The 20623-nt window shown below is 24.5% G+C and overlaps 2 protein-coding genes across 6 annotated transcripts in view; one reads left to right on the forward strand and one right to left on the reverse strand.

Moving 5' to 3' along the window:
* Positions 1-6997, forward strand: part of LOC126907480 (acetylcholine receptor subunit alpha-like 1) — a 9845-nt gene extending 2848 nt beyond the window's left edge. The window contains exons 6-9 of one of the 2 annotated variants that reach the window (XM_050688806.1): positions 1583-1758; positions 2840-2988; positions 3726-3880; positions 6740-6995. In XM_050688806.1, the coding sequence (XP_050544763.1) occupies positions 1583-1758; positions 2840-2988; positions 3726-3880; positions 6740-6901 (642 nt within the window). In that variant the 3' untranslated portion in view covers positions 6902-6995. Of the gene's footprint in view, positions 1-1582; positions 1759-2839; positions 2989-3725; positions 3881-6739 lie in introns of both variants that reach the window. The other variant, XM_050688815.1, reaches the window with a different exon arrangement.
* Positions 6998-7254: 257 nt separating this feature from the next.
* LOC126907460 (BRCA1-associated protein-like) lies at positions 7255-15653 on the reverse strand. Of its 4 annotated transcripts, none has more exons than XM_050688779.1 (11): positions 15535-15653; positions 15236-15344; positions 14518-14779; positions 14251-14443; positions 13920-14188; positions 13377-13520; positions 13170-13317; positions 11064-11189; positions 9530-9706; positions 7713-7868; positions 7255-7555 (listed from the first exon to the last, which is right to left on the reverse strand). In XM_050688779.1, exons 2-11 carry the CDS (start codon positions 15324-15326, stop codon positions 7382-7384), a joined length of 1740 nt encoding a protein of 579 aa, XP_050544736.1. In that variant the 5' UTR covers positions 15327-15344; positions 15535-15653; the 3' UTR covers positions 7255-7381. The 4 variants fall into 4 exon arrangements, with proteins under 4 accessions (XP_050544736.1, XP_050544744.1, XP_050544727.1 ...); XM_050688787.1 differs by having other exon boundaries at positions 13920-14091; positions 14155-14188; positions 15236-15605; XM_050688770.1 differs by having other exon boundaries at positions 15236-15605.
* Between the last annotated feature and the right edge of the window lie 4970 nt (positions 15654-20623).

The raw sequence follows: 20623 nt of genomic DNA on the forward strand, positions 1-20623 counted from the left end.
GTAATTTTGCGATTAAGGTCTTGAATCAATGAAACTCCTCTTTCTGCCACGTCATTGGTAACTCGATGATTCTTAAAAACTTCCTCTGCTTTTAAGTAGCTTTTAGACTTTTAGTGTTACCTTCAGCGACAACAGGCCTTGATAACTGAATGTTTGTACGATTTCGATCTTCTTGGTCTAAAATTGATCATTCTGCATACGTTATAGCAAACTCGGCTATTATTCAAAGGATTACAGAGAATATACGACATGAACTAGTTAATTTTTGCCAAGAAATGCTTAAAATAAAACAAGTAAGAGATGATTATCGTGAGATTGTGGAATTATCAGTTATAATTCTTGGTGAAGAACCCACCAGAGGAATAAAATTTATGACTCCAGGTGCTACTAGTCATTCACGTTGGATGTCAAAAGTAATTTACTGTTTAAAAATATTTATGTTTAGTGAACAATTTCATCTAAGTACCAAAGAAAAAAGGGGCCTCGAGGAAATATGTGTTTTCATTGTAACCGTCCATTTAAAAAATTAGTTCACTGCAACTTTGGCGGCATGTGCTCCAAATAATGACTTGCAACTGATAAAGACCTTAATAAAATATGATAATCCACATATTTCAAAAGCCACTGTAAAAAAAATGATGGGTCATTTATGGTATTTGTCAGATGAGTTAGTTGGTCTTTGTCTGTTCGACAAAAATGTCCCTGTTGAAACCAAATGTAAGATAATTTACGCCATAAATAATAACCCCTCTCCAGAAGTTCCCAATGTAAGACCGAAAATTGACCAACACGATGTAGAAAATTTACAGCTTCATGATTTAGCTAACAAAAATACAATACAAATTTTCACAGAATTTGGTGTCGATGAATTTTTGAAAAATGACGTGGTAAACTGGACCGAGTCTAAAAGCTACTTAAAAGCAGAGGAAGTTTTTAAGAATCTTCGAGTTACCAATGACGTGGCAGAAAGAGGAGTTTCATTGATCCAAGACCTTAATCGCAAAATTACCCATGATGAGGATCAACTTCAGTTTCTCTTACAAGTAGTTTCTGAGCATCGGAAGATTTACCCTGATTGCAGCAAACAAACTTTAAAAAAAAGCAATTCAACTTTTATATAATTTTTTAATTCTTTAGTAAGTAAAATTAGAAATGTTAAAAATGATTTATATAATATAGCTTGACTTATTGATAAAAAAATATAAGAACGTATACATAAAATAGTTTTCATTATTATTTTATTTTTTTTTTAAGTTAAAAATTTTCAAATAGCTTGGGATGGCTCAAAAATTAATTTTTAGTGTTTTTTTTTCTTGAGAATTGTATATAAAACCAGGTAGAACAATTTTCAAGTGTAGGAGTATAACTTAAAAAAAAAATTTTTTTTTTGTCACTTTTAGACCACCCTAATATATATATATATTTTAGAGACGGGGAATTAAATTATATCTTAGAAAATCGTAGTCCAAATTAAATCTTCTGTGAAATCTCCCTAAAAATGTTTACATAACTCAATTTTTTATAATAAACAATTTTATTAAAAGTAATAATATACAATTTTTACTGAAAATTAAATATTTAGATAGAAACGCATAGTTTGCATTCAGAATGGGACATAACAAATGTGATACCTAAAAGAAATATACAAATTTACCCATGCTGCCCGGAAGAAATTTACATAGACATCAGCTACAATATCACTATCAAACGAAGAACACATCCATACAAATCAGTTATCTACATACCAGCCTTATGCAAGTATTTTAAATTGAAATAAATACTTATATTATATTTAATATTAATAACTACAAATTTTCCCACATTTCAATGTCCATTAAAAAATAAGGTAGTGTTAAATTGGCGTTTTTAACCTTTAAATATTTCTTTAAAAAAATAACTCAATATAAAATGTTTATGAATGCATTAATACTTAAATTAATTAATTATATTTCATTTATTTTAAATAATTAATTAAACTATACAATTAGCTATTTTCATAATTTCTGGGAGTAGGACAAGACGACTTACAATAAAACAAGTTAACAATCTAGTAGTTCGAAAATCGATATACCTTTGATATATTATAAAAATTCATAAAAACAGTGATTACGAATGTAATAAAATATCTTCAATCAATCAATCAGGTAATTATAAAAATAAAAATCTTAAGAGTAAAAATCAAAAATAAAATGCAAAGCTTAAACGGCACTCAAATTACTCCTCAATAATAACTGAACTAGTAAACTAATTCTAAACAATTTATGAAATGTATAAAAATTTTTTATACGACGAAATCTCGAATTTATTTTTATTTATAAATTGCTTCTTTGTAACCCCCAATTTAATTAAGACTTAAAAGTTTATATATAATCAGTGATTTAATTCTTCAATATATGCAATAGACAAGATTTAATCCTTACACTGAAAACAAATTTAATTTTTCATTTTTACTTGAATTATAAAACTATTGTAAGGCGCCTTACAGAATTATTTTCGGACAGGGAGTAAGAAATAATATATAATTTTTTTGTTGGTTCTTTTAATTCCCCTTTACATTTTAATATAAGACAAAAAAAAATAAATTATTTTGCTCTAAGTGTCAACCAAACTCACTCTTATATTTATAAATACCAATACCATGGTTATATACTATATAGGAGATGTCCCGGGGATATACTATGAAATAACTTTCCTGTGAGAATACCCATCACTAATCTTATTACTGCACTAATATATACATATATAGTAATTTTTAAAGTATGATATATTTGAATAATCAATCAACAAACAATTAAAAAACACAACAATGTCATTAATAACTAAATTTATTTCCAGGTAGTGCTGTTTTTAATTTAGTCGTGTTTTGGATGCCATACGATCAATATGGTAAAATAATTGTTAACTTATTGAATGCACTACTCGTAACCGTATTTACATTGATAATCTATTCAAAAATACCAATCATATTATCCAGTATACCTATTATCGGTAATTCAATATCATATCTTAACTAATTAGTAGTAGTACAAATTATATATAGTGTCTCACAAGGTTTTGACAACTTTTGAACCAGCAAATATTTAAGGTTTTTTTTTTAATTTGTACATTTTTGACTACGTCAAAAACATTTTTTATTATATGTCTCTAAAGAATTTTTTTTTTAGCTTCGATGCAAAGCTGAGAAGTTATTCATTTTACTATGATGTGTTTTTTTTGTGTCTATTACCACTTTTTCTCAGCTTTCACCGATTTCAATCGATTTCTTTCAATGATACGTCAAAAGATCACAAATCGTATCTAGTCGAAGACATTACCCTCAAAAATTGAAAAAAAATTCCCTCGTTCCCCGTAAATGGGGGAAACCTCCAAAAAAATTACAAATTTAAAAATCGCTAATTTTCGTAATTTTTTCAATTTTTTTTACTTAAAACTGCCATAACTTTTTCAAAAATGAACAAATCAATATAATTTTTTTTTTATAGATGCTTGATATCTTTACCTATCATTTGGTATATTTTTGATAGTAATTTTAATCATTATACTTAATCGAACTATGCCACGACACCACTGTGGCCCCCCCTGTACTGGGTTTTTTTAAATTTTCATTCCAAATATTCATATATATTTGGCATAGATTGACCCAATAGCCTACTTTCTTTACAAATATGATAGAATAATACTCGAGAACATATGTTAAAATATTTAAAATGATTTATAATTTACAGTCATTTATTACACTTACTGTCTCGGACTAACAGCTGCGACCACTATTATATCTTTAGTGGCGAAGAGAATTACTATGATCAATGAACCACTTCCTCACAATTTAACTCAGTTCCTTCGATTTAGTCACCTCAAGTATTTAGGAATTGAAACAAACGTAAATATTTATGGTTATATATGTACTTATATTAGATTGGCGCAAAATTAGTCACCAAATAGTATAAAACATTGTTCTAAAATTTTCTAAAAATTTAGGCTAAAAAACATTTTTATTTATCACTTAACGCGCTTTAAGTCTATTGACCAAGAATACCAAAAAAAAATTTATTTTTTATTTTGATTAAAAAAACCAGCTTACATACATTTTTTTATATATATAAAATAATTGTGTCCCAAAAATTTTAATTTTTTTAATCTATAATAAACTGCTAATCAGTTCAAAATTTTCTGTTTAACTGAAAATTTTGTAATATATTTTATACATATTAAAAAAATATATATATATAGAGCTTGTCTCCTAGGAGTAAGCGATAGCCAAAGTAAAAAAAAAACAAACTGTGTAAAATCATTTTTTGTCCAAACCATATTTTGTCAATTTTCGAATTTAAATGAAAAATAACCTTATCGCGTACAAGATACATATAAATTAAAAAATTACAAATAAAATATTTTTTATCATCTTTTGGCTTAATTGGAAATTAATCCATTACTTACACTATTTTGATGCTTACGAGTTCTAAGCCTCAATCATTGGATCAATCCGTTAGTATTCATACAGATTAATCAGAATTGGACAATTCATGTAATCCGGATCAAATTATTGCAGCAGGACTATATACAATCAATTGAATAATTAATCTGTATCTTATGACTAGTCTGGATGACACAAAGATGTCTAATTATTTGATTGACATTTTTTTTAAGTTATCATTTCTAATATTAGTTAAAAAAATTTATTAAAAATTTTGGATTCGAATTGTACTTAGAGTAAACTTGTAGGCGGGATAACAATTATTTTAATCCAGATTAAGGATTAATTGAAATTTTGTTCAGCACTAATGACATAATCAATTTCTAATAAATAATTTTATTTATATTTGAACGGATCATTTTTCTTGTTGTATTTTTAGTCAATTTACTTAAAACACGTTGAGCGACCAGTAAATTGTTTTTTTTTTATCTCTAACTTTTATAGTGATCATTTTTAATATAGGAAAAAATTAGAGTGTATTCCATTAACATTTCGAAAATTAACTAATTTTGTGTTATCCTAATATACAGAATAAGTCACGAAAACAAATACAATAACTGTTCATCTACTAAATATTTAACATTACTTATTTTATTATCTTATTACTTATTTTTTCGACTGAATTAAAATTAATTGTGTAATAACATTTTTGCAGTAACTTAATTTTTGATGTTATTGAATTAACAATTTGTAAATATTCTCCTTTTTTTTTTGAACTAAAATTAAGGTAAATCTGCTTAATTTTTTTAACCAAACCAATTGACAATTGTTGTAAACTTTATTATAATTTAAAAATAAGTAATTATCATGTTATGATGTTATGTAAGGAGTATGAACACCTTACCTTAAATGAATATTTCAAAACTCGATTATATAAATATTTTTCTTATATATAAATTTTATTAACTTTTTTTTTTGTATAACCAATTTTAAGCGATATTGGGGGTACAANACTAGTTATATATATGAATATTTTGAAACAATTTCGGTGATAGTTGGGGTATTTCGATAAATGTTATTTATTATTAGTAAAAAAAATTACTATATCTCTAAATATTCTTTATAGAACAAAAACTATAGGTTCCACATATAAATATTAAATAACCTCTTTTATAGATAATAAATTTTTTCTATTATTTTTATTTGAAACTTTTTACCGTAGAATAAAAATTTAATGGGGAAATCAAAAAAAGGTTTTTTTTACTTTTCAATTCAAATAACCTTAAAAGCAAACAAGATATCAATATAATTTTTTAGATATTATTAAGAACGAAGTTATAAAGATGTGAACTAAAATTTAACACTATGAGACTTTTTAAAGCTTTAAAGACTTTTTAATTTTAACTAGCTTGACAGAGCTGTATAATAGATATAAAATTATGTGACAAATAAAATGATGAAAAGTACAAAAATATTTATTATTCACTTTTATGAATAATTATGTTAAAATATTTTTAAAAAAAATTGCTTAATAATTTATTAAGTAATTTTTTATGTAATTTACATAAAAAAAAATGTAGGGTTTAATATATTCACAATATTTTTTAACGAGTACAATAACTTGGTAAAAATAAACATGATGTAATGTATCCATACTTAAAATAACAATAAAATTTAAGTAGCTATAAATAACTAATATTCAAAACCAAATAGCTATTATTGATGCATTCAAAGGTATAAAGAATAAAATAGATTACTAATTATTCAATTTTTTTTTCAATTCAGATATTCAAGCAATTTATAATTTTCAACAAAAAAATTAAAAATATTTTCACAAATATTTCATATACTTCTATCCCTTTCTTTATAATATGACTATCATTTGGTACTATAAAATATACATAATAAATTCAAATTTTTATTAAATCCTTAAAAAAAAATTTGAATGCTTTAAAAATTTAATTACTTAACATTAATAAAAGATTTTGATACCAAATATTTTCCTAAATTTCATTGACAAACGACAGATTTGACATTTTACAAAACTGTTGAAATATATTTTTGATAAAAAAAAAAAAATATTTTATGTTAAAATGATTGTTATTTTATTAATATTAATAAAGATTACAATTTAGAAATTTTACAATAAACATTTTAAAACAAGTCTATAATCATTGTATACAAAAATTTTAACAATTATTCGAAAAATAAAATATAGTAAAATATTTACTAGATTGAAAGTTATTAAGTTTGTCATATCTTCATAAATCACCTTATAAATATATATTTGTTCTTAATTTTTTTACTAAAAATATTATTTAACAGGATTCATTTGCTGAAAATCACATTTTATGTGGAAACGAAGACATAAATATACAGGTTAACTATTTTAATGAACGACAAAAATTGGCATTAGTTATTGACAGATTCTGTTTTACGTTATTTATAATGTTTTATTTTCTTATGTTTATTAATTTTATAGTATAAGATTTCCAAATAATGTATTGTAAACAATATATAATTCAATTATTGTTAAAAAAAAATTGAATTATTCTCCTTCTCACCCTTGGTTATTCAATAATACTTATTAATTTTAATATCTACTGACATTACTTTACAGCAAAAAAATAAAATCATAAATTAGTACATGGCTGCAATAGGAATAACATTTTTGTTGATAATTAATCCAAATTAATGTATAAAATATGAAAATTGAATTGGATTTATAAAAAAGTTGTGCTAGTAAATTATTTTTAGCAATATTTAAAATTTAACGAACATATTACATACATCAAATTTTTCAATAATTTGTTTAAAATAAATAAAAAAACTAAATTAGATACAAGATAGAAAATTTTATATTATTTATTAATAACAAATTAAATTTAACAAATATATTACTAAATATCTATAGTTAGGAATACATTTAAAATCACATTAATATGTATTTCAAGAAATAACTACAAATTACCTTTGTTTTTTATGATTACGTGATTTACTAGAACCTGCTTTAGTATTTTGATCATCAACAATCAAAGATCCATTTAAAATATCTTCTCGACAATCACTCTTATCAATTGTATTTTGAGCTTCTAAAAAAAACATAAGGTCCCTTACTTGCTCTTTTAATTCAGTAATTTCCTAGAAAAATAATCATAAAAATGATTAAAAAATAGATAGCCACCTAAACTAAACGAAATTCTTCGCAAAAAAATGGATAGAAAGTTTTTTCTTCAAAATTACACTATTTAACCATTTTTATTACTAATGTTATGTTAAACATATATATTTTGTTTACTTGGTCTTTAACAGTTTTATAATTTGTGAATTCTTTTTCTAATTGAGAAAATTTCACTTGCCACTCAACTTGATTTTTCTGTAAAGCAAAATTTATCTGGGATTCTTCATCTAATTTACTCTTTGTTTGTTCTAATTTAATATTCAAGTTGTTTATCTATAAATAATTAAAAAAAATTAGTATAATTAAATTTACTGGAAAAAAAAACAATGGATATTTGCAGTGGAGTACTATAAATACGCACATAAGTAAATTTTAGTGATGGGCATTTTCGAATATTTTAAACTATCGAATAACTATTCGAATTGTTTTTATACAACCGAATAATTTATTTTTAAACTATCGAATAGTTTTTAATACTATTCGAATAAACTAACGAATAGATTTAAAACATATTCGAGTGGGCTAGAGAATGGTTTCAAAAAATATTCGAATAGTTCTATCTAAAATTTTTATTAAGTACACTTAATTATAATAAGAAGATAATTAACAAATATTTAAAATAAATTATTATATAATGAATAATAGTCAAAAGTACCATTTTATTTATTTTTAGTTTGTGAGTCATTAGTAAAAACTGATAAATATGGGTCAATTCATTATTAAATTCATTTTAAGTTTATCCCTTATACCTTGTAAGTGTATCAACTTTATTTTTTCAAATGGAAATATACATAATTAACTAACTTATAGGATAGATAATAATATTATTAATAAAATGACTAATTGATAACAACTTCTGGACTAGTATTTCAGAAGTTACAGCATTTTAAAAAATGAACTGGTGTGAGTCGCAGGTATATATTAGGGTGGCTCTTATTTTATTAACTTTCATTGATCGATATCCATACCCACCAATTTTGTTTTTTATTATATGTAAGTTATTTGTGTAAAATTTGGTTTTGATAACTTACTCATTCAGGTCCAAATCGGGGTTGAAAATTTGCTCAAAAAAGTAATTTTTCATTTTAAGATTATTATTTTTAAAACTAACACACTTAACGTAACAATGTATAGAATATAAATGATAGATTTTAATATTTTCTTTTAAAATGGTATTTACAAAAATTTTCTAAAATTATTTTTACTTGCTCAAAAAAATAATTTGCTAAAATTCATTTTTTGAATATAAATCATTCTTAATTTTCGAAATAATCATTTTACAGCAAAATTTTTTGTAAAAAAAAATATGTAAAGTTAAATTTTCTAAAATATTGGTCTTATGTAAAATTATAGTCAGATTTATAGTTTTACTGTTTTAATAACACTAACGATCTAAATAGTATTGTTTAAAACTATTTATTCAGGGTACTACAATTATAAATAGGATAGAATTAATGATAAAAAAAATTAGTGATGGGCATTTTCAAATATCTTAAACTATCAATTAACTATTCGAATTGTGTTTATACCACCGAATATTTTATTTTTAGCATAAACTATCAAATATTTTCTAAGCTATTCGAATGGAGCTACCGAATAGTTTTAAAAACTATTCGAATAGACTATCGAATATTTTTACTTTTCTAATAGTTTTTGAATGACTATCGAATAGTGGACAATTATCGAATAGTTCGATAGTTACTATTTGATATTTCCCATCACTAGTAAATATCCTCCCATTAACATGCAATGATGATATAAAACTATTAATATATTTTATTGGTCATAATCAGCTCAAAATAAGTAAATCTTAAAAATATTACTTATAACCTCCCATTATACAATTTTAAACACACCCTTGTATAGATAAAATATAACATAATAAATATTATGGTCATAATAAGAATTTTTAAATTTAATGATAAGTTATATACTTTTTTTTCTAAATTAAGTTTTTCTTTATTAATAGTATTGATACGTTCTAAAAGATTCTTGTTTTCTTCCACTTTTTTTTCTAAAATGTCACTATCTTTATTTGTACCATGAATAATTTTTTTCAATTTTTTGTTTTCTTCAGTTGCAGCATTAGCCTTTGATTGAATTTTACTAACCTAAAATAAAAATATATACAATTTTTAATTATATTATTACCACTTGTAATATCAATTTGAATAATCATTTTTAAATGAATTACTGGATTATTATTATTATTATTTAATTATGTTTAAAGTCGTCTCAAAAAGCTATAACTTGTGTCAGAGAGGACAGGAAAACCAATATTGCCTAGTAAAATAGTCGAGTTTTTAAAAGCCTAGATATAAAAATAAACAGGTCCGCTCTATACATCAGGTCTTTATACAGAGCGATACTTTTAACATTAAGCACTCTATTTCTCTTAAGATAATAATTTTTTTGGCTTTTGTTAGTTACTTATATGTATTGATTTATGTATTATAAAATATTTTTTATGTTCATCCCTTATGTCTTATAGGAGTGTCAACTTTATTCTTTAAATGACAGCATATATGTTTAAACAGCTTATAAAATATAAAATGTTCTAATTAAAAAAATGACTGATCAAACTGAAAAACGTTTCAGAAGTTATTAACATTTTTATACGTAGGTGGGTTTAGGAGCGAGACCACAATATATAAGTGATAAAAATAGCAGCAGCCACTTCTCAATTCCAGTCATTACTTTGAATTATTAATAACTTCTGAAATACTGGTCCAAAAGTTGTTATTGACCAGTCACTTTCTTAATTAGATCATTTTCTATTTAATAATCTAGTTAAATATGTATGTTTCCATTTGAAAAAATAAAATTGACCCTATAAGACATAAAAGATAAACATGAAAAATATTTTATAACAGATAAATAAATATAGATATCTAACTAACAAAAGCCAAATAAAAATTCACAAAAAAATTATTATTAAGAAAAATTGAGTGGCTAATATTAAAAGAAACAACTTTTATTGAAGTATTAATACCTTTTAAAATACTAGTTCAAATATTTTTAACAACCTGTAATTTTTTTAATTAAATAATTTTCTCATTTTTAACTGATTTTACATATATATATCCATTTAAAATCCTATGTTGATTAAATTTGAAGGGGGAAGAGGATACATGTCCAATTTTTTTTTTTTTAATTACATTCTATAATTGAAAAAAAGATTCTATCAAATTTCAAAAGAAAAAGTTATATTATTTTTATAAGTCATATTTTTGTAATTAATTATAGTTAAACAATCACTTTGTTTTATACAGTTATTACAAATCCATGCCTTGGTGCAATTATAAAATTGAAATTATTTGTTTAATATTACTTTTTTTATTATTATCTTTCCTATGATATTGCTGAAAACATTTGTGAAAGGACAACATACAACATTTGTAATATAGGCCCATCTCGTAACAAGTTTAAGAATTATAACTTAAGTTAATGAAATTTTAGTCTGAATACTTGTGCATAGTTGTTTTCTTCAAATTGTTTCATTTGGTTTTCAAAAAATTTTCTCTGAGATTCTAGCTGAGTAGTTAAAAGGTAGGTAAATTCTAATTGAATAGATTCTAGTTTCTGATCTGTATCCTATATTACACAATTAAATCATAATTTTCAATCTTAATATTAAAAAAAAAATTATATAATACAAGATGAAATTTAAATAACTTAACATATAATTAACATCTTTAATTTAAAAATTTATTGAAACTTTAGGATAAGTTAATATAAATCTTATAGAATTTAGCTCACAAGGGGAGGTCACGGTGATGGGGTCACTGATTTTCATAAAATTTATAGAGATCTAATCTATATTGAATGCAGAATCAGACGTATTTGGAATTTTTTGCCAATGCCCCCCTAAGTCGAGAAAATTGACTTTGAAAATTTTCAATTAGCTTAAATGGGGTCATTTTTCTTCCGGATAACAATTTGTGTTATGGTACAGTCGACAGTACGTGATCCTATAACACGTACAGACTCGGGATCGAATCTCACCATCTAATGAATTTTTTTTACTGTTTTCTCTTTGAATTATTAATTTTATATAATAATAAACAAAATATATTTTTTATATTAACCGGGTCAGAGTATATAAATTATAAAGGAGAGAGATTTTTGAAAGGTTTAACGTTCAGTGCAAGGTTATGCGTGGAGTTCATATTANTTCAAATGAATAAATTCTATTCAATGAAAAAAAAAAAATGATTAACTTTACTCCTTCATAAAATATGAATATCACGCAAAACCTTGCACTGAACGTTAAACCTTTCAAAAATCTCTTTCTTTATAATTTATATACTCTTACCAGGTTAATATAAAAAATATATTTTATTTTTTATTATAAAAAAATTTTCAAATATTACATAAAATTAATAATTCAAAAAGAAAACAGTGAAAAAAAAAACAAAAAATTTCATCAGATGGTGAGATTCGATCCCGAGTCTGTACGTGTTATAGGATTACGTACTGTCGACTGGACCATTACACGAATTGCTATCCAGAAGAAAAATTACCCCATTTAAGCTAATTGAAAATTTTCAAAGTCAATTTTCTCGACTTAGGGGGGGCATTGGCAAAAAATTCCAAATACGTCTGATTCTGTATTCAATATAGATTAGATCTATATAAATTTTATGAAAATCGGTGACCCCATCACCGTGACCTCCCCTTGTCAGTGTAAAATTTATTGGTTGAAAAATTTTCTCCATTTATTGAAGAAAAAAAAACTGTTTTTACACTAATTCAATTTGAAAAATATGCTGAAATATTTTAATATTTTAAATAATTAAATATATGTATGTTGATATTTGTACAAGGGTAAAAAGTGTGGGTGGAGTAACAGAAGATTTTAGAGCAAGAGTAGGAGTGCAACAAGGTTCTGCTTTATAGTGATAGATGAAATTACTAGAGAAATACAAGGAAAGGTATATCATGGTGCATGTTGTTCACTGACGATAAAGTGTTAATGGAGAAAATAGGGAGAAAATCAATCAAAGGCTAGAAAAATGAGATCAGCTTTTGAAGGAAAGGGATTAAGTATAATTAATACAGAGTATATAGAATACAAGTTTGACAAAGGGGAACTCAAAGTAGGTGAAATGAAGACATCAGTAACATTAAGTGAGGACTTGATAGAAGAGGTGAAAAATTTTAAAGGATAAGTTGTGTAAAAGAATGGTGGTTTTGATGAAGATATAAGACACAGGATTGAGTGCAGATGGGTGAAGTGGAGAAAAACACCTGGTGTGTTAAACGATAGAAAAATTCCAATGAGATTAAAAGGTAAGTTCTATAAGACTGTAGTGAGACCAGCTATGATGTAGGGTTCAAAGTTTTGGGCAGTTTACAATAGAATAGAGGAAAGAATGAGTGCAGCAGAGATGAGAATGCTTAGATGGATGAGTGGAGTGACTAGAGAAGAAAGAATAAGGGAAAAACATATAAAAGGAAGTATAGGAGTAACATCCATCGTGGATAAGATGTGATAAAATGATAAAAATCAAAAAATAATTCTAAATAATTAATTGTGAAACCTCACAATTACTTAAAAAATTTAAGACTTACATCTAATTTTCCAGGATTACTTCCTTCAACTAATTTTCCATCACCTTTATTTTGAACCAGACGATGAACAAAATTATCCCCAACATAATCCCATACACGATTATTGCCTAAATTCATTGAATAGCAATGTGATGTTTCTAAATAGTGACTAAAATAAAATCAATTAATTAATTAAAATTGAAAATTTAAAAAGGATAAAATAATTACTTATATGCATGTCCTTGAACATATCTACCACAACCTACATAACCGCATATAAGACATATCCATAAAGACTCTGAAGAATGGCATTCTTGACACTGATTATCAGGGACTGACTCCGGGGTTTGAACATATCGGCAAACAGGACAACTGTAAGAAACACCAAAAAAATAAACATCAAATAATTTTCCTCAAATATTAAAATACAAATAATGACAAGTAATATGCATTGAAACAACTAAGAGAGCTCAACCTCTCAGTATATTAATTAACCTTTCAATAATTTATAAAACTATATAAATTAATATATAAAAATATATTTAGAGTGGGAAAAGTATTAGTCCCCAAATTTGTATTCTAGTTGCACTTGTAAATATATACTATTTTTATTTAAACAAAGTAATTTTATTTGCTCACAATTATAATCATTTTGATAATTAATTTGTTTACTTTAGGGTATATAGAGTTGAAACCTCCCATAAAAATAAGAAGGGTTATGAATTTAATACTTGAGACTTAAATTATAAACAACAATAATATTGTGTTTACCTTGTGTCACCCCATTTTGTTAAACAATTACCATGAAAAGAGTGATTACATAAAATTGTCAATATTCCATCAACAGATTCATCCATACGTTCTAAGCAAACAGCACACACAGGCAACTCTGTATGCTGAGATGGTGGTGCACTACATCCTGGCTGATCTTCTTTTATAACTTCTATTTTAGAAACAAATACAAGATTGCAACAGCAGTCTGGTTCAAGAGAGTTAAAAGGCATACCATTAAAAGAATGAAAAAAATCCATTGTAGCTTCCTAATCAAATTGTTAGTTATAAATTTCATATCACTATTATAAAGAAATATTTAAACTTTTACTTGAGTTCTAAATGAAATCAAAGTCATATATTGGTTTAAAGAAATTGCATCTCTAATTATTCTTATATGATGTATATTTTCTTGACAAGCAGCAATAAATGTCATCAAGTCATGACAGTTCATATTTGAAGGGACTGATAGTATACACACCATCTGACTTCGATTACTTGCTTTATCTACTGGTGTTAATATACTATAAAGTGCATCAATATATTATAAATATTTTAATGACATTATGTGATAAACCTTAAGTATAAAGAAACATACTTTTCTTTATATACATGAAGAACACCTTTAGTAACTTCAACAAATGGATTTCCTGATATAAAATTTATTTTTTCTGTTTTACTCATTGTACTTTGTTCTTTTTTAAGTTTATTTTTTTTCTTCAATGAATTTGATTTAGACTTCTTAATAAAGTCTTTTTTTTTTAAATTTTCATCAATAAGTTCATCTGCACTTCCATAAGTTTCTATTTTGAGTTCTCTAGATTTACGGCATCCTCTTGCAGACATGATTTTTCTTTTATCTACAATGACATCAATTTTTGTCATTAAAGATATGATCAAAATCCTAATTTGAACATATTTAATTATAGGATGCAGTGTATAATTTACATAGAAAATTTAAAAAATAGATTTGAACTTGTGATCTCTTAAATCATTTAATAACAATTAACCACAAACATTTTTATACCAACAGTTCCTCTATAATTTTACAAAAAAAAGTCAAACAAGGACTTTGAAAATTTCTCTCGAGTTGTACATTATTGAGGAAACAATTTTTTCTAATAAATATCTTGGTATATAGTATTATTACAGGATATAAAATTTGTTTAAGAACTGCAAGCGACCACTGCCTGCTAAGTGGATATAAACAATTTAGACAATTCATTTTATTATTGAATTTTTTCGAAAAATTAAAGAAAAACGTTAAATAATTGTGAGAATTGGTAGTTTAACTTTTTAATTAAATTATATATTACCCCAGTTGGTTAATGTTTGCTGTTGAATTTCATCTACATTATAATTATCTTCAGTTAATTCAAATCTAAGCACACAAAGAGAAACTGACATTGCATATCATATTACAGCCTGCAAAAATTGATGAATATTTTACTTTTAAACACAACAATGTTGTATTATATTTTTAATAAGACCACGAAAGTAGGTACAACGTAATAGAGTTAGGGAAGTGGTATCTAAATAACAGTTTTGACTTTAAAATTAAGAACCTCGTGTCAAATTTTATATAAAATTAAAATACTGAATCATACGATATTACTTATTTTGATCTCATAATTTTAAGCATAATTGTAATTTTACGTAAGCCGTGTCATAACTGATCATTTTTGTTTTGATTTTAAACATCAATAGTTATCAGCTGATAAATAATGTAATCAAGAAAATCATGGAATGAAGGTTAATGTGTCTTAACATTTAATAAACATTTTTTCCAAGCAATAATTATTACTTTAAATAATTATTATTCTTTTTTTCTAATTAACAGTTTATTTTTTATCCATATCGTTTGTTCTGACAAATATTATACCCAAAGCATAGTTTGTTCCAATTGAATATATTCCAATCCAAAAATGTTGTTCCAATGAATATTTTTGTTAGTTATCTTTGTCCATATACTTAAGTTTCATAAAACATTTGTTCCAACAAGTAATTTATCCATCTATTAATTGTTCTAAAACTATATAAAAACTATACTATGTGTAATCTAATTTAACTTTAGAAAATTAATAATTTATAAAATGGACAAAAATAAAAAATTAAGATATAATTAAATGTTTTTAGATTACTTATAATATTACTAATATAGTCAAAAATATATTATCAAGATATAAAGGTTTAAAGAAAAGTTTCTACAAAACTAAATAAATAGTATAAATAGTTGTAGTAATTGCAATAAAAAGAGCTTTAGAGCGTTGATAATAATAAATAAAACTTTGTTGTGTCAATTGATATGTGTTTTTAAAAATTTTGAAGATCAATTTTTGTCACGAAATATTTACTCTATACACTTACCTTTTGTTTCCAGATTAAAAAAACTTATAAATAATAAGAAAATATTACTCAGATTATTAAAAAGCCATAATATTGCAAAACAAGGTCATATTATCGCTGATTTAGTTTTTGATGTTTGTTATTCATGGGCAATATAATAATAATTCATTGTCTTTAATGAGGCAATATCTATTGAACATTTTTCTCAATTTAATCATAATTATTCATCACAACAAAATTCATACAAACATTGTTTTCATTTTACATTACATTCAATTTGTGAAAAAAATTATTTACTTCTTTTAAAACTAACAAATTTTTTATATATGTCTATACACCAGTAACTATGAAAACGTTAAATACTTTATTGTTTGACTATAACAGAATATTTAGCCAACATTATTAATTATTTTAAAATGTGTTTAACGTAGCTTTCATTACAAATTTGTGTATCATAGTATCAATATATTAATATTTATTATTAAAATATATTTATAGTAGTCGATAATGGATCTTTTAATTGTTTGAATAAATCATCAGAATTTTTATTCTCCTTTAAAAATGACTATACGAACAATCACTTAATAAGTGTAAAATAAAATCCACATTTATTGAATATATTCCATTCAAAAAAAGTTTCTTTAACTTTATTTTCAAAATTGTATTATATTCACTTACCTTTGAGTTCGACTTACAAAGATTCTAAATGACCCATAAAAAATAAATTCAGTAGTTTTTTCAATTTTTTTAAGAGAAATTCAATTATAACAAGGTTTTATTTACACCGAACGAGTATCAAAGTTTAGCGTTCAAGAGGTGTTTGAAAATCGTTTAATTTTAACAAAATAATAATCGTTTCAAACTCTTGTCATTTTAATGTACTAATTATCCACTGCAATAAATATTTATGTATAAATATTTTTATAATTTTGCAAAAATATTTATTAAATATCATATATTTTAGATAAATTATTTTACATCGTTAATTAAAAACCTTTTTTGTTTGATGTAAAAGATTTCCAAATAGTTCACAAAAATAATTTAGTATAGTAAACTGGAGTCTTCTCCAATTTATTCAGAAGAGCTACTATTTATATATAGATACTACTATATATAAATTAAATGTAAATCATTTACATAATAATTATTTTCAAAAAATGTTAAGTTATTTAAATTATTTTTAAAAAATTATTAAAAATTAACAACTCGTCCAAATGTTAATTAATTATACTACAGTAACTATGAAAACATATTCTTTATTGTATCACTGTAATAAAATATTTAGCCAAATATTGTTAAAATTGATCATAATTTTAACAGTATAGACTTTTTACATGGCTAGATAGTTTCCGCCCATCTGTCAATATTTCAGTGGATAGATAATCTAATACTTAAATACACTACAAGCAACGAAAATACTATTCTATCATTAATCAAAAAAACAAATGCACTATTACCACTAATGCACACTCCTAGGGTCTTGCGCTTTTACATACACAGAAATAGATTAGGAGTAATCCCGTATTTTAACATTTATTAAAGTAAAGAAAAAATGTTTGTATAATGTATATAATTAAATAAAAAAAAGTGTTTTGAGTAAAACTATACTTATGTTATATAATAATTTTTGCTTGTAAATATATATTTAAATCGAAAAAAGATCCTCCTCATCTTCTTAAAATAAAAAGGATTGATAAAGAATATCATTTTTTTTTTTAAATTCATTAATCTTAAAAATATATATTTTCATATAAAACACTAAAACATGAATACAATTAAAAAAGACCCCTTTATCGCCCCTAAAAAGGGGTTAATTATAATAATGCATATAATTCCAGGCACTAGTTTTCGCATACATTTTACGACAAATCCTTTAAATAAAACCCAATAATTTCAATTTAAATATCAAATAACCAAATAAATTACTTTTTGTGTAACTATAGTGAGTATGCATTGAGAATCTAAAATTTTAACAGAAGAAAAATCAAACTATTGAATGATTAGAAGTTTTAACTTAAAATTAGCTCAACCATCTTATAGGTAAAAATCAGGGTTTGAGGCCCATCATCTCATAAAATTACTAATTAGTAATAACCAGGGTACGGGACTTATAGCACTTAAAATCATCAAAAAAACCACTATAAAACATAAAAAAAAGCACTCAAATAAGCATTTATAAATAAAAAAATTAATCAAAAAATCCTCAAAAATTTCTTAATTTTCTTTTAAATAATAAAGTACTAAATATTTGTAACTGTGCTGAATATACTTTTTTAGGACTTTAATATTAAATACCATTAAAATGAAATTATTTCATTGAAAATAAGAACGGGTATTTAATTAATTTATTCTTTTAATTATAAATTAAAATTAAAAATACAAAAAAAATTAATTCTGAAAGAATCAAAATGATGTCTGTCTTCGACTTTCAAGTTGAATGACAAGAAATGTTAAATAATATCTTGTTTATGGATTTTTTGAAAAATTAAATATAAATTTGTGTTGATATCCCAGTATGCCATAATGGTCTAAAAATATTGTTTACCGAGAAATTTATTATAAAAAGGAAATCAACCAAGTACCACATTAGTATGACACTTCAACCATAGCTAAAGAAGTTAACGATGCCGAGGACGGCGTTGGCTATCAAATAGATAAGATAACAAAGATAAAATCCTACAAACAAGGAAGGCAATTGAATTGTTTTCCTTATTAGATCTATCAAAAACCGATAAAAAAAACCTGAGTAGGCTGCGTCATAAAGAAAATATTTTAATGTACAAAAACAGAAAAAATAAGAAACAAGCATTTGTTTTTTATTAAATCATCGAAAAAAGCAGAAAAAACTGAAAATAAGCGTTTTTTTGAAAAATCATCAAAAATAGCATTTTCTAGCAAATGCTATAAATTCCGAGTCCTGGTAATAACCAACTACTTTTTCCATAATGTACATACAATTTGAATTTGATTCTCATTTCTTTCGCGCTTTAATTTAATTCCAATATATATAAACAAATAATGAATAAAAAATTATTGATAGCAATATTATATTTCATTTTACAATAGTATATAATAAATAATAATTATTTACAATGAGTAAAATGAATTATTATTCACATTTGTGTAAAACAATAGTTCATTGATATTTCATATTTGATATTATTACAGATAACTACTATTATGGCGCATTTAGAAGGCACTCTACGAGTATGCCTTGCGAGTTGCGCGTTGTAATTCGCGTTCTACTAACTTCTACAACTCACGAGTCAGAATCGCGCCTTTAAAGATTCGACGATTGGGAGTTGGGATTTGGAGTTGATACATTGAGTCAACTCATTTGAGTGAACTGATTCATATCAGTAAGTCAAAAATCTCATATCTATTGAGTAGTAATAACAATCTGTTACTTGGAAGAAATAGTAACATGTTATTTTGTGTTTTACACAAGGTGGATTAATTTGATCGTAAATTTTCCAATTTTCCACTGAGCCCAATGTTTATTACAACGGCAGGTTATTTCCCAATGAAAGAAATATTTACATCAAACGTCTTGAGTTATATATAGATTGATTAATATAGCCGGCATAAAAGTTCAACGTATTTGATCCATTACTCGGTAATGACTAAATATATATATATATTTATACAACAAAACACTATGTACAGGTGGGGAGGGGTTGAGTTTACACATTTTAAAGATGATAAGATGAACAAGACTACCGGACAATAGTAAAACCATCACAAATCGTATGTACTATTTACTCAGTATAACTTCAGTACTCCTATGTATTATTTTATTATTTCCATGTGTATATATCTTTATTACTCACATGACATAATTAATTTTACTTTTTAGCTTCGATGCGAAGCTGAAAAAGTATTAATTTTACTATGATGTGGTTTTTTTTGTGTCTGTTACCACTTTTTCTCCTCGAACCGATTTTTTCAACAGTACTTCAAAAGATCACAAATCGTATCTAGTCGAAGACAATTGAAAATTATCTTCAAAACTTAAAAAAAATGTCCTTCGTTCCCCGTAAATGAGGTAAATCTCCAAAAAAATTACAAATTTAAAAATCGATAATTTTCGACATTTTTTCAATTTTTTTTTTACTTAAAAATGTCATAACGTTTTTAAAAATGACCAAAAAAATATGAATTTTTTTTTATACAGGGTGATCCATTTAACATTGACCAGCAAATATCTCAAAAACTATTTATTATTTTAATAATTTTTTTTTTAAATTATTTTAGTTACATAAAACTCTACATTTATCCATGATCAGATAATTTTTAGGTTCATCCCTTATGCCTTAAAAGGGTACCAACTTTTTTTTTTCAAATGGAAACATATATTT

This window comes from Daktulosphaira vitifoliae, unplaced genomic scaffold (assembly GCF_025091365.1).
Source record: "Daktulosphaira vitifoliae isolate Bord-2020 unplaced genomic scaffold, ASM2509136v1 Scaffold_1, whole genome shotgun sequence".
NCBI classification, from domain to species: domain Eukaryota; kingdom Metazoa; phylum Arthropoda; class Insecta; order Hemiptera; family Phylloxeridae; genus Daktulosphaira; species Daktulosphaira vitifoliae.

Bases quoted from the DNA above. Each gene is read 5' to 3' on its own strand.
- LOC126907460 (XM_050688779.1), bottom strand. From the start codon at position 15,326: ATGTCAGTTTCTCTTTGTGTGCTTAGATTTGAATTAACTGAAGATAAT. The intron at 14,444-14,517 runs GTATGTTTCTTT...TGCACTTTATAG, and splicing joins CTTCATGTATATAAAGAAAA to TATATTAACACCAGTAGATA. The intron at 7,556-7,712 runs GTAAACAAAATA...TTATTTTTCTAG, and splicing joins ATAAAACTGTTAAAGACCAA to GAAATTACTGAATTAAAAGA.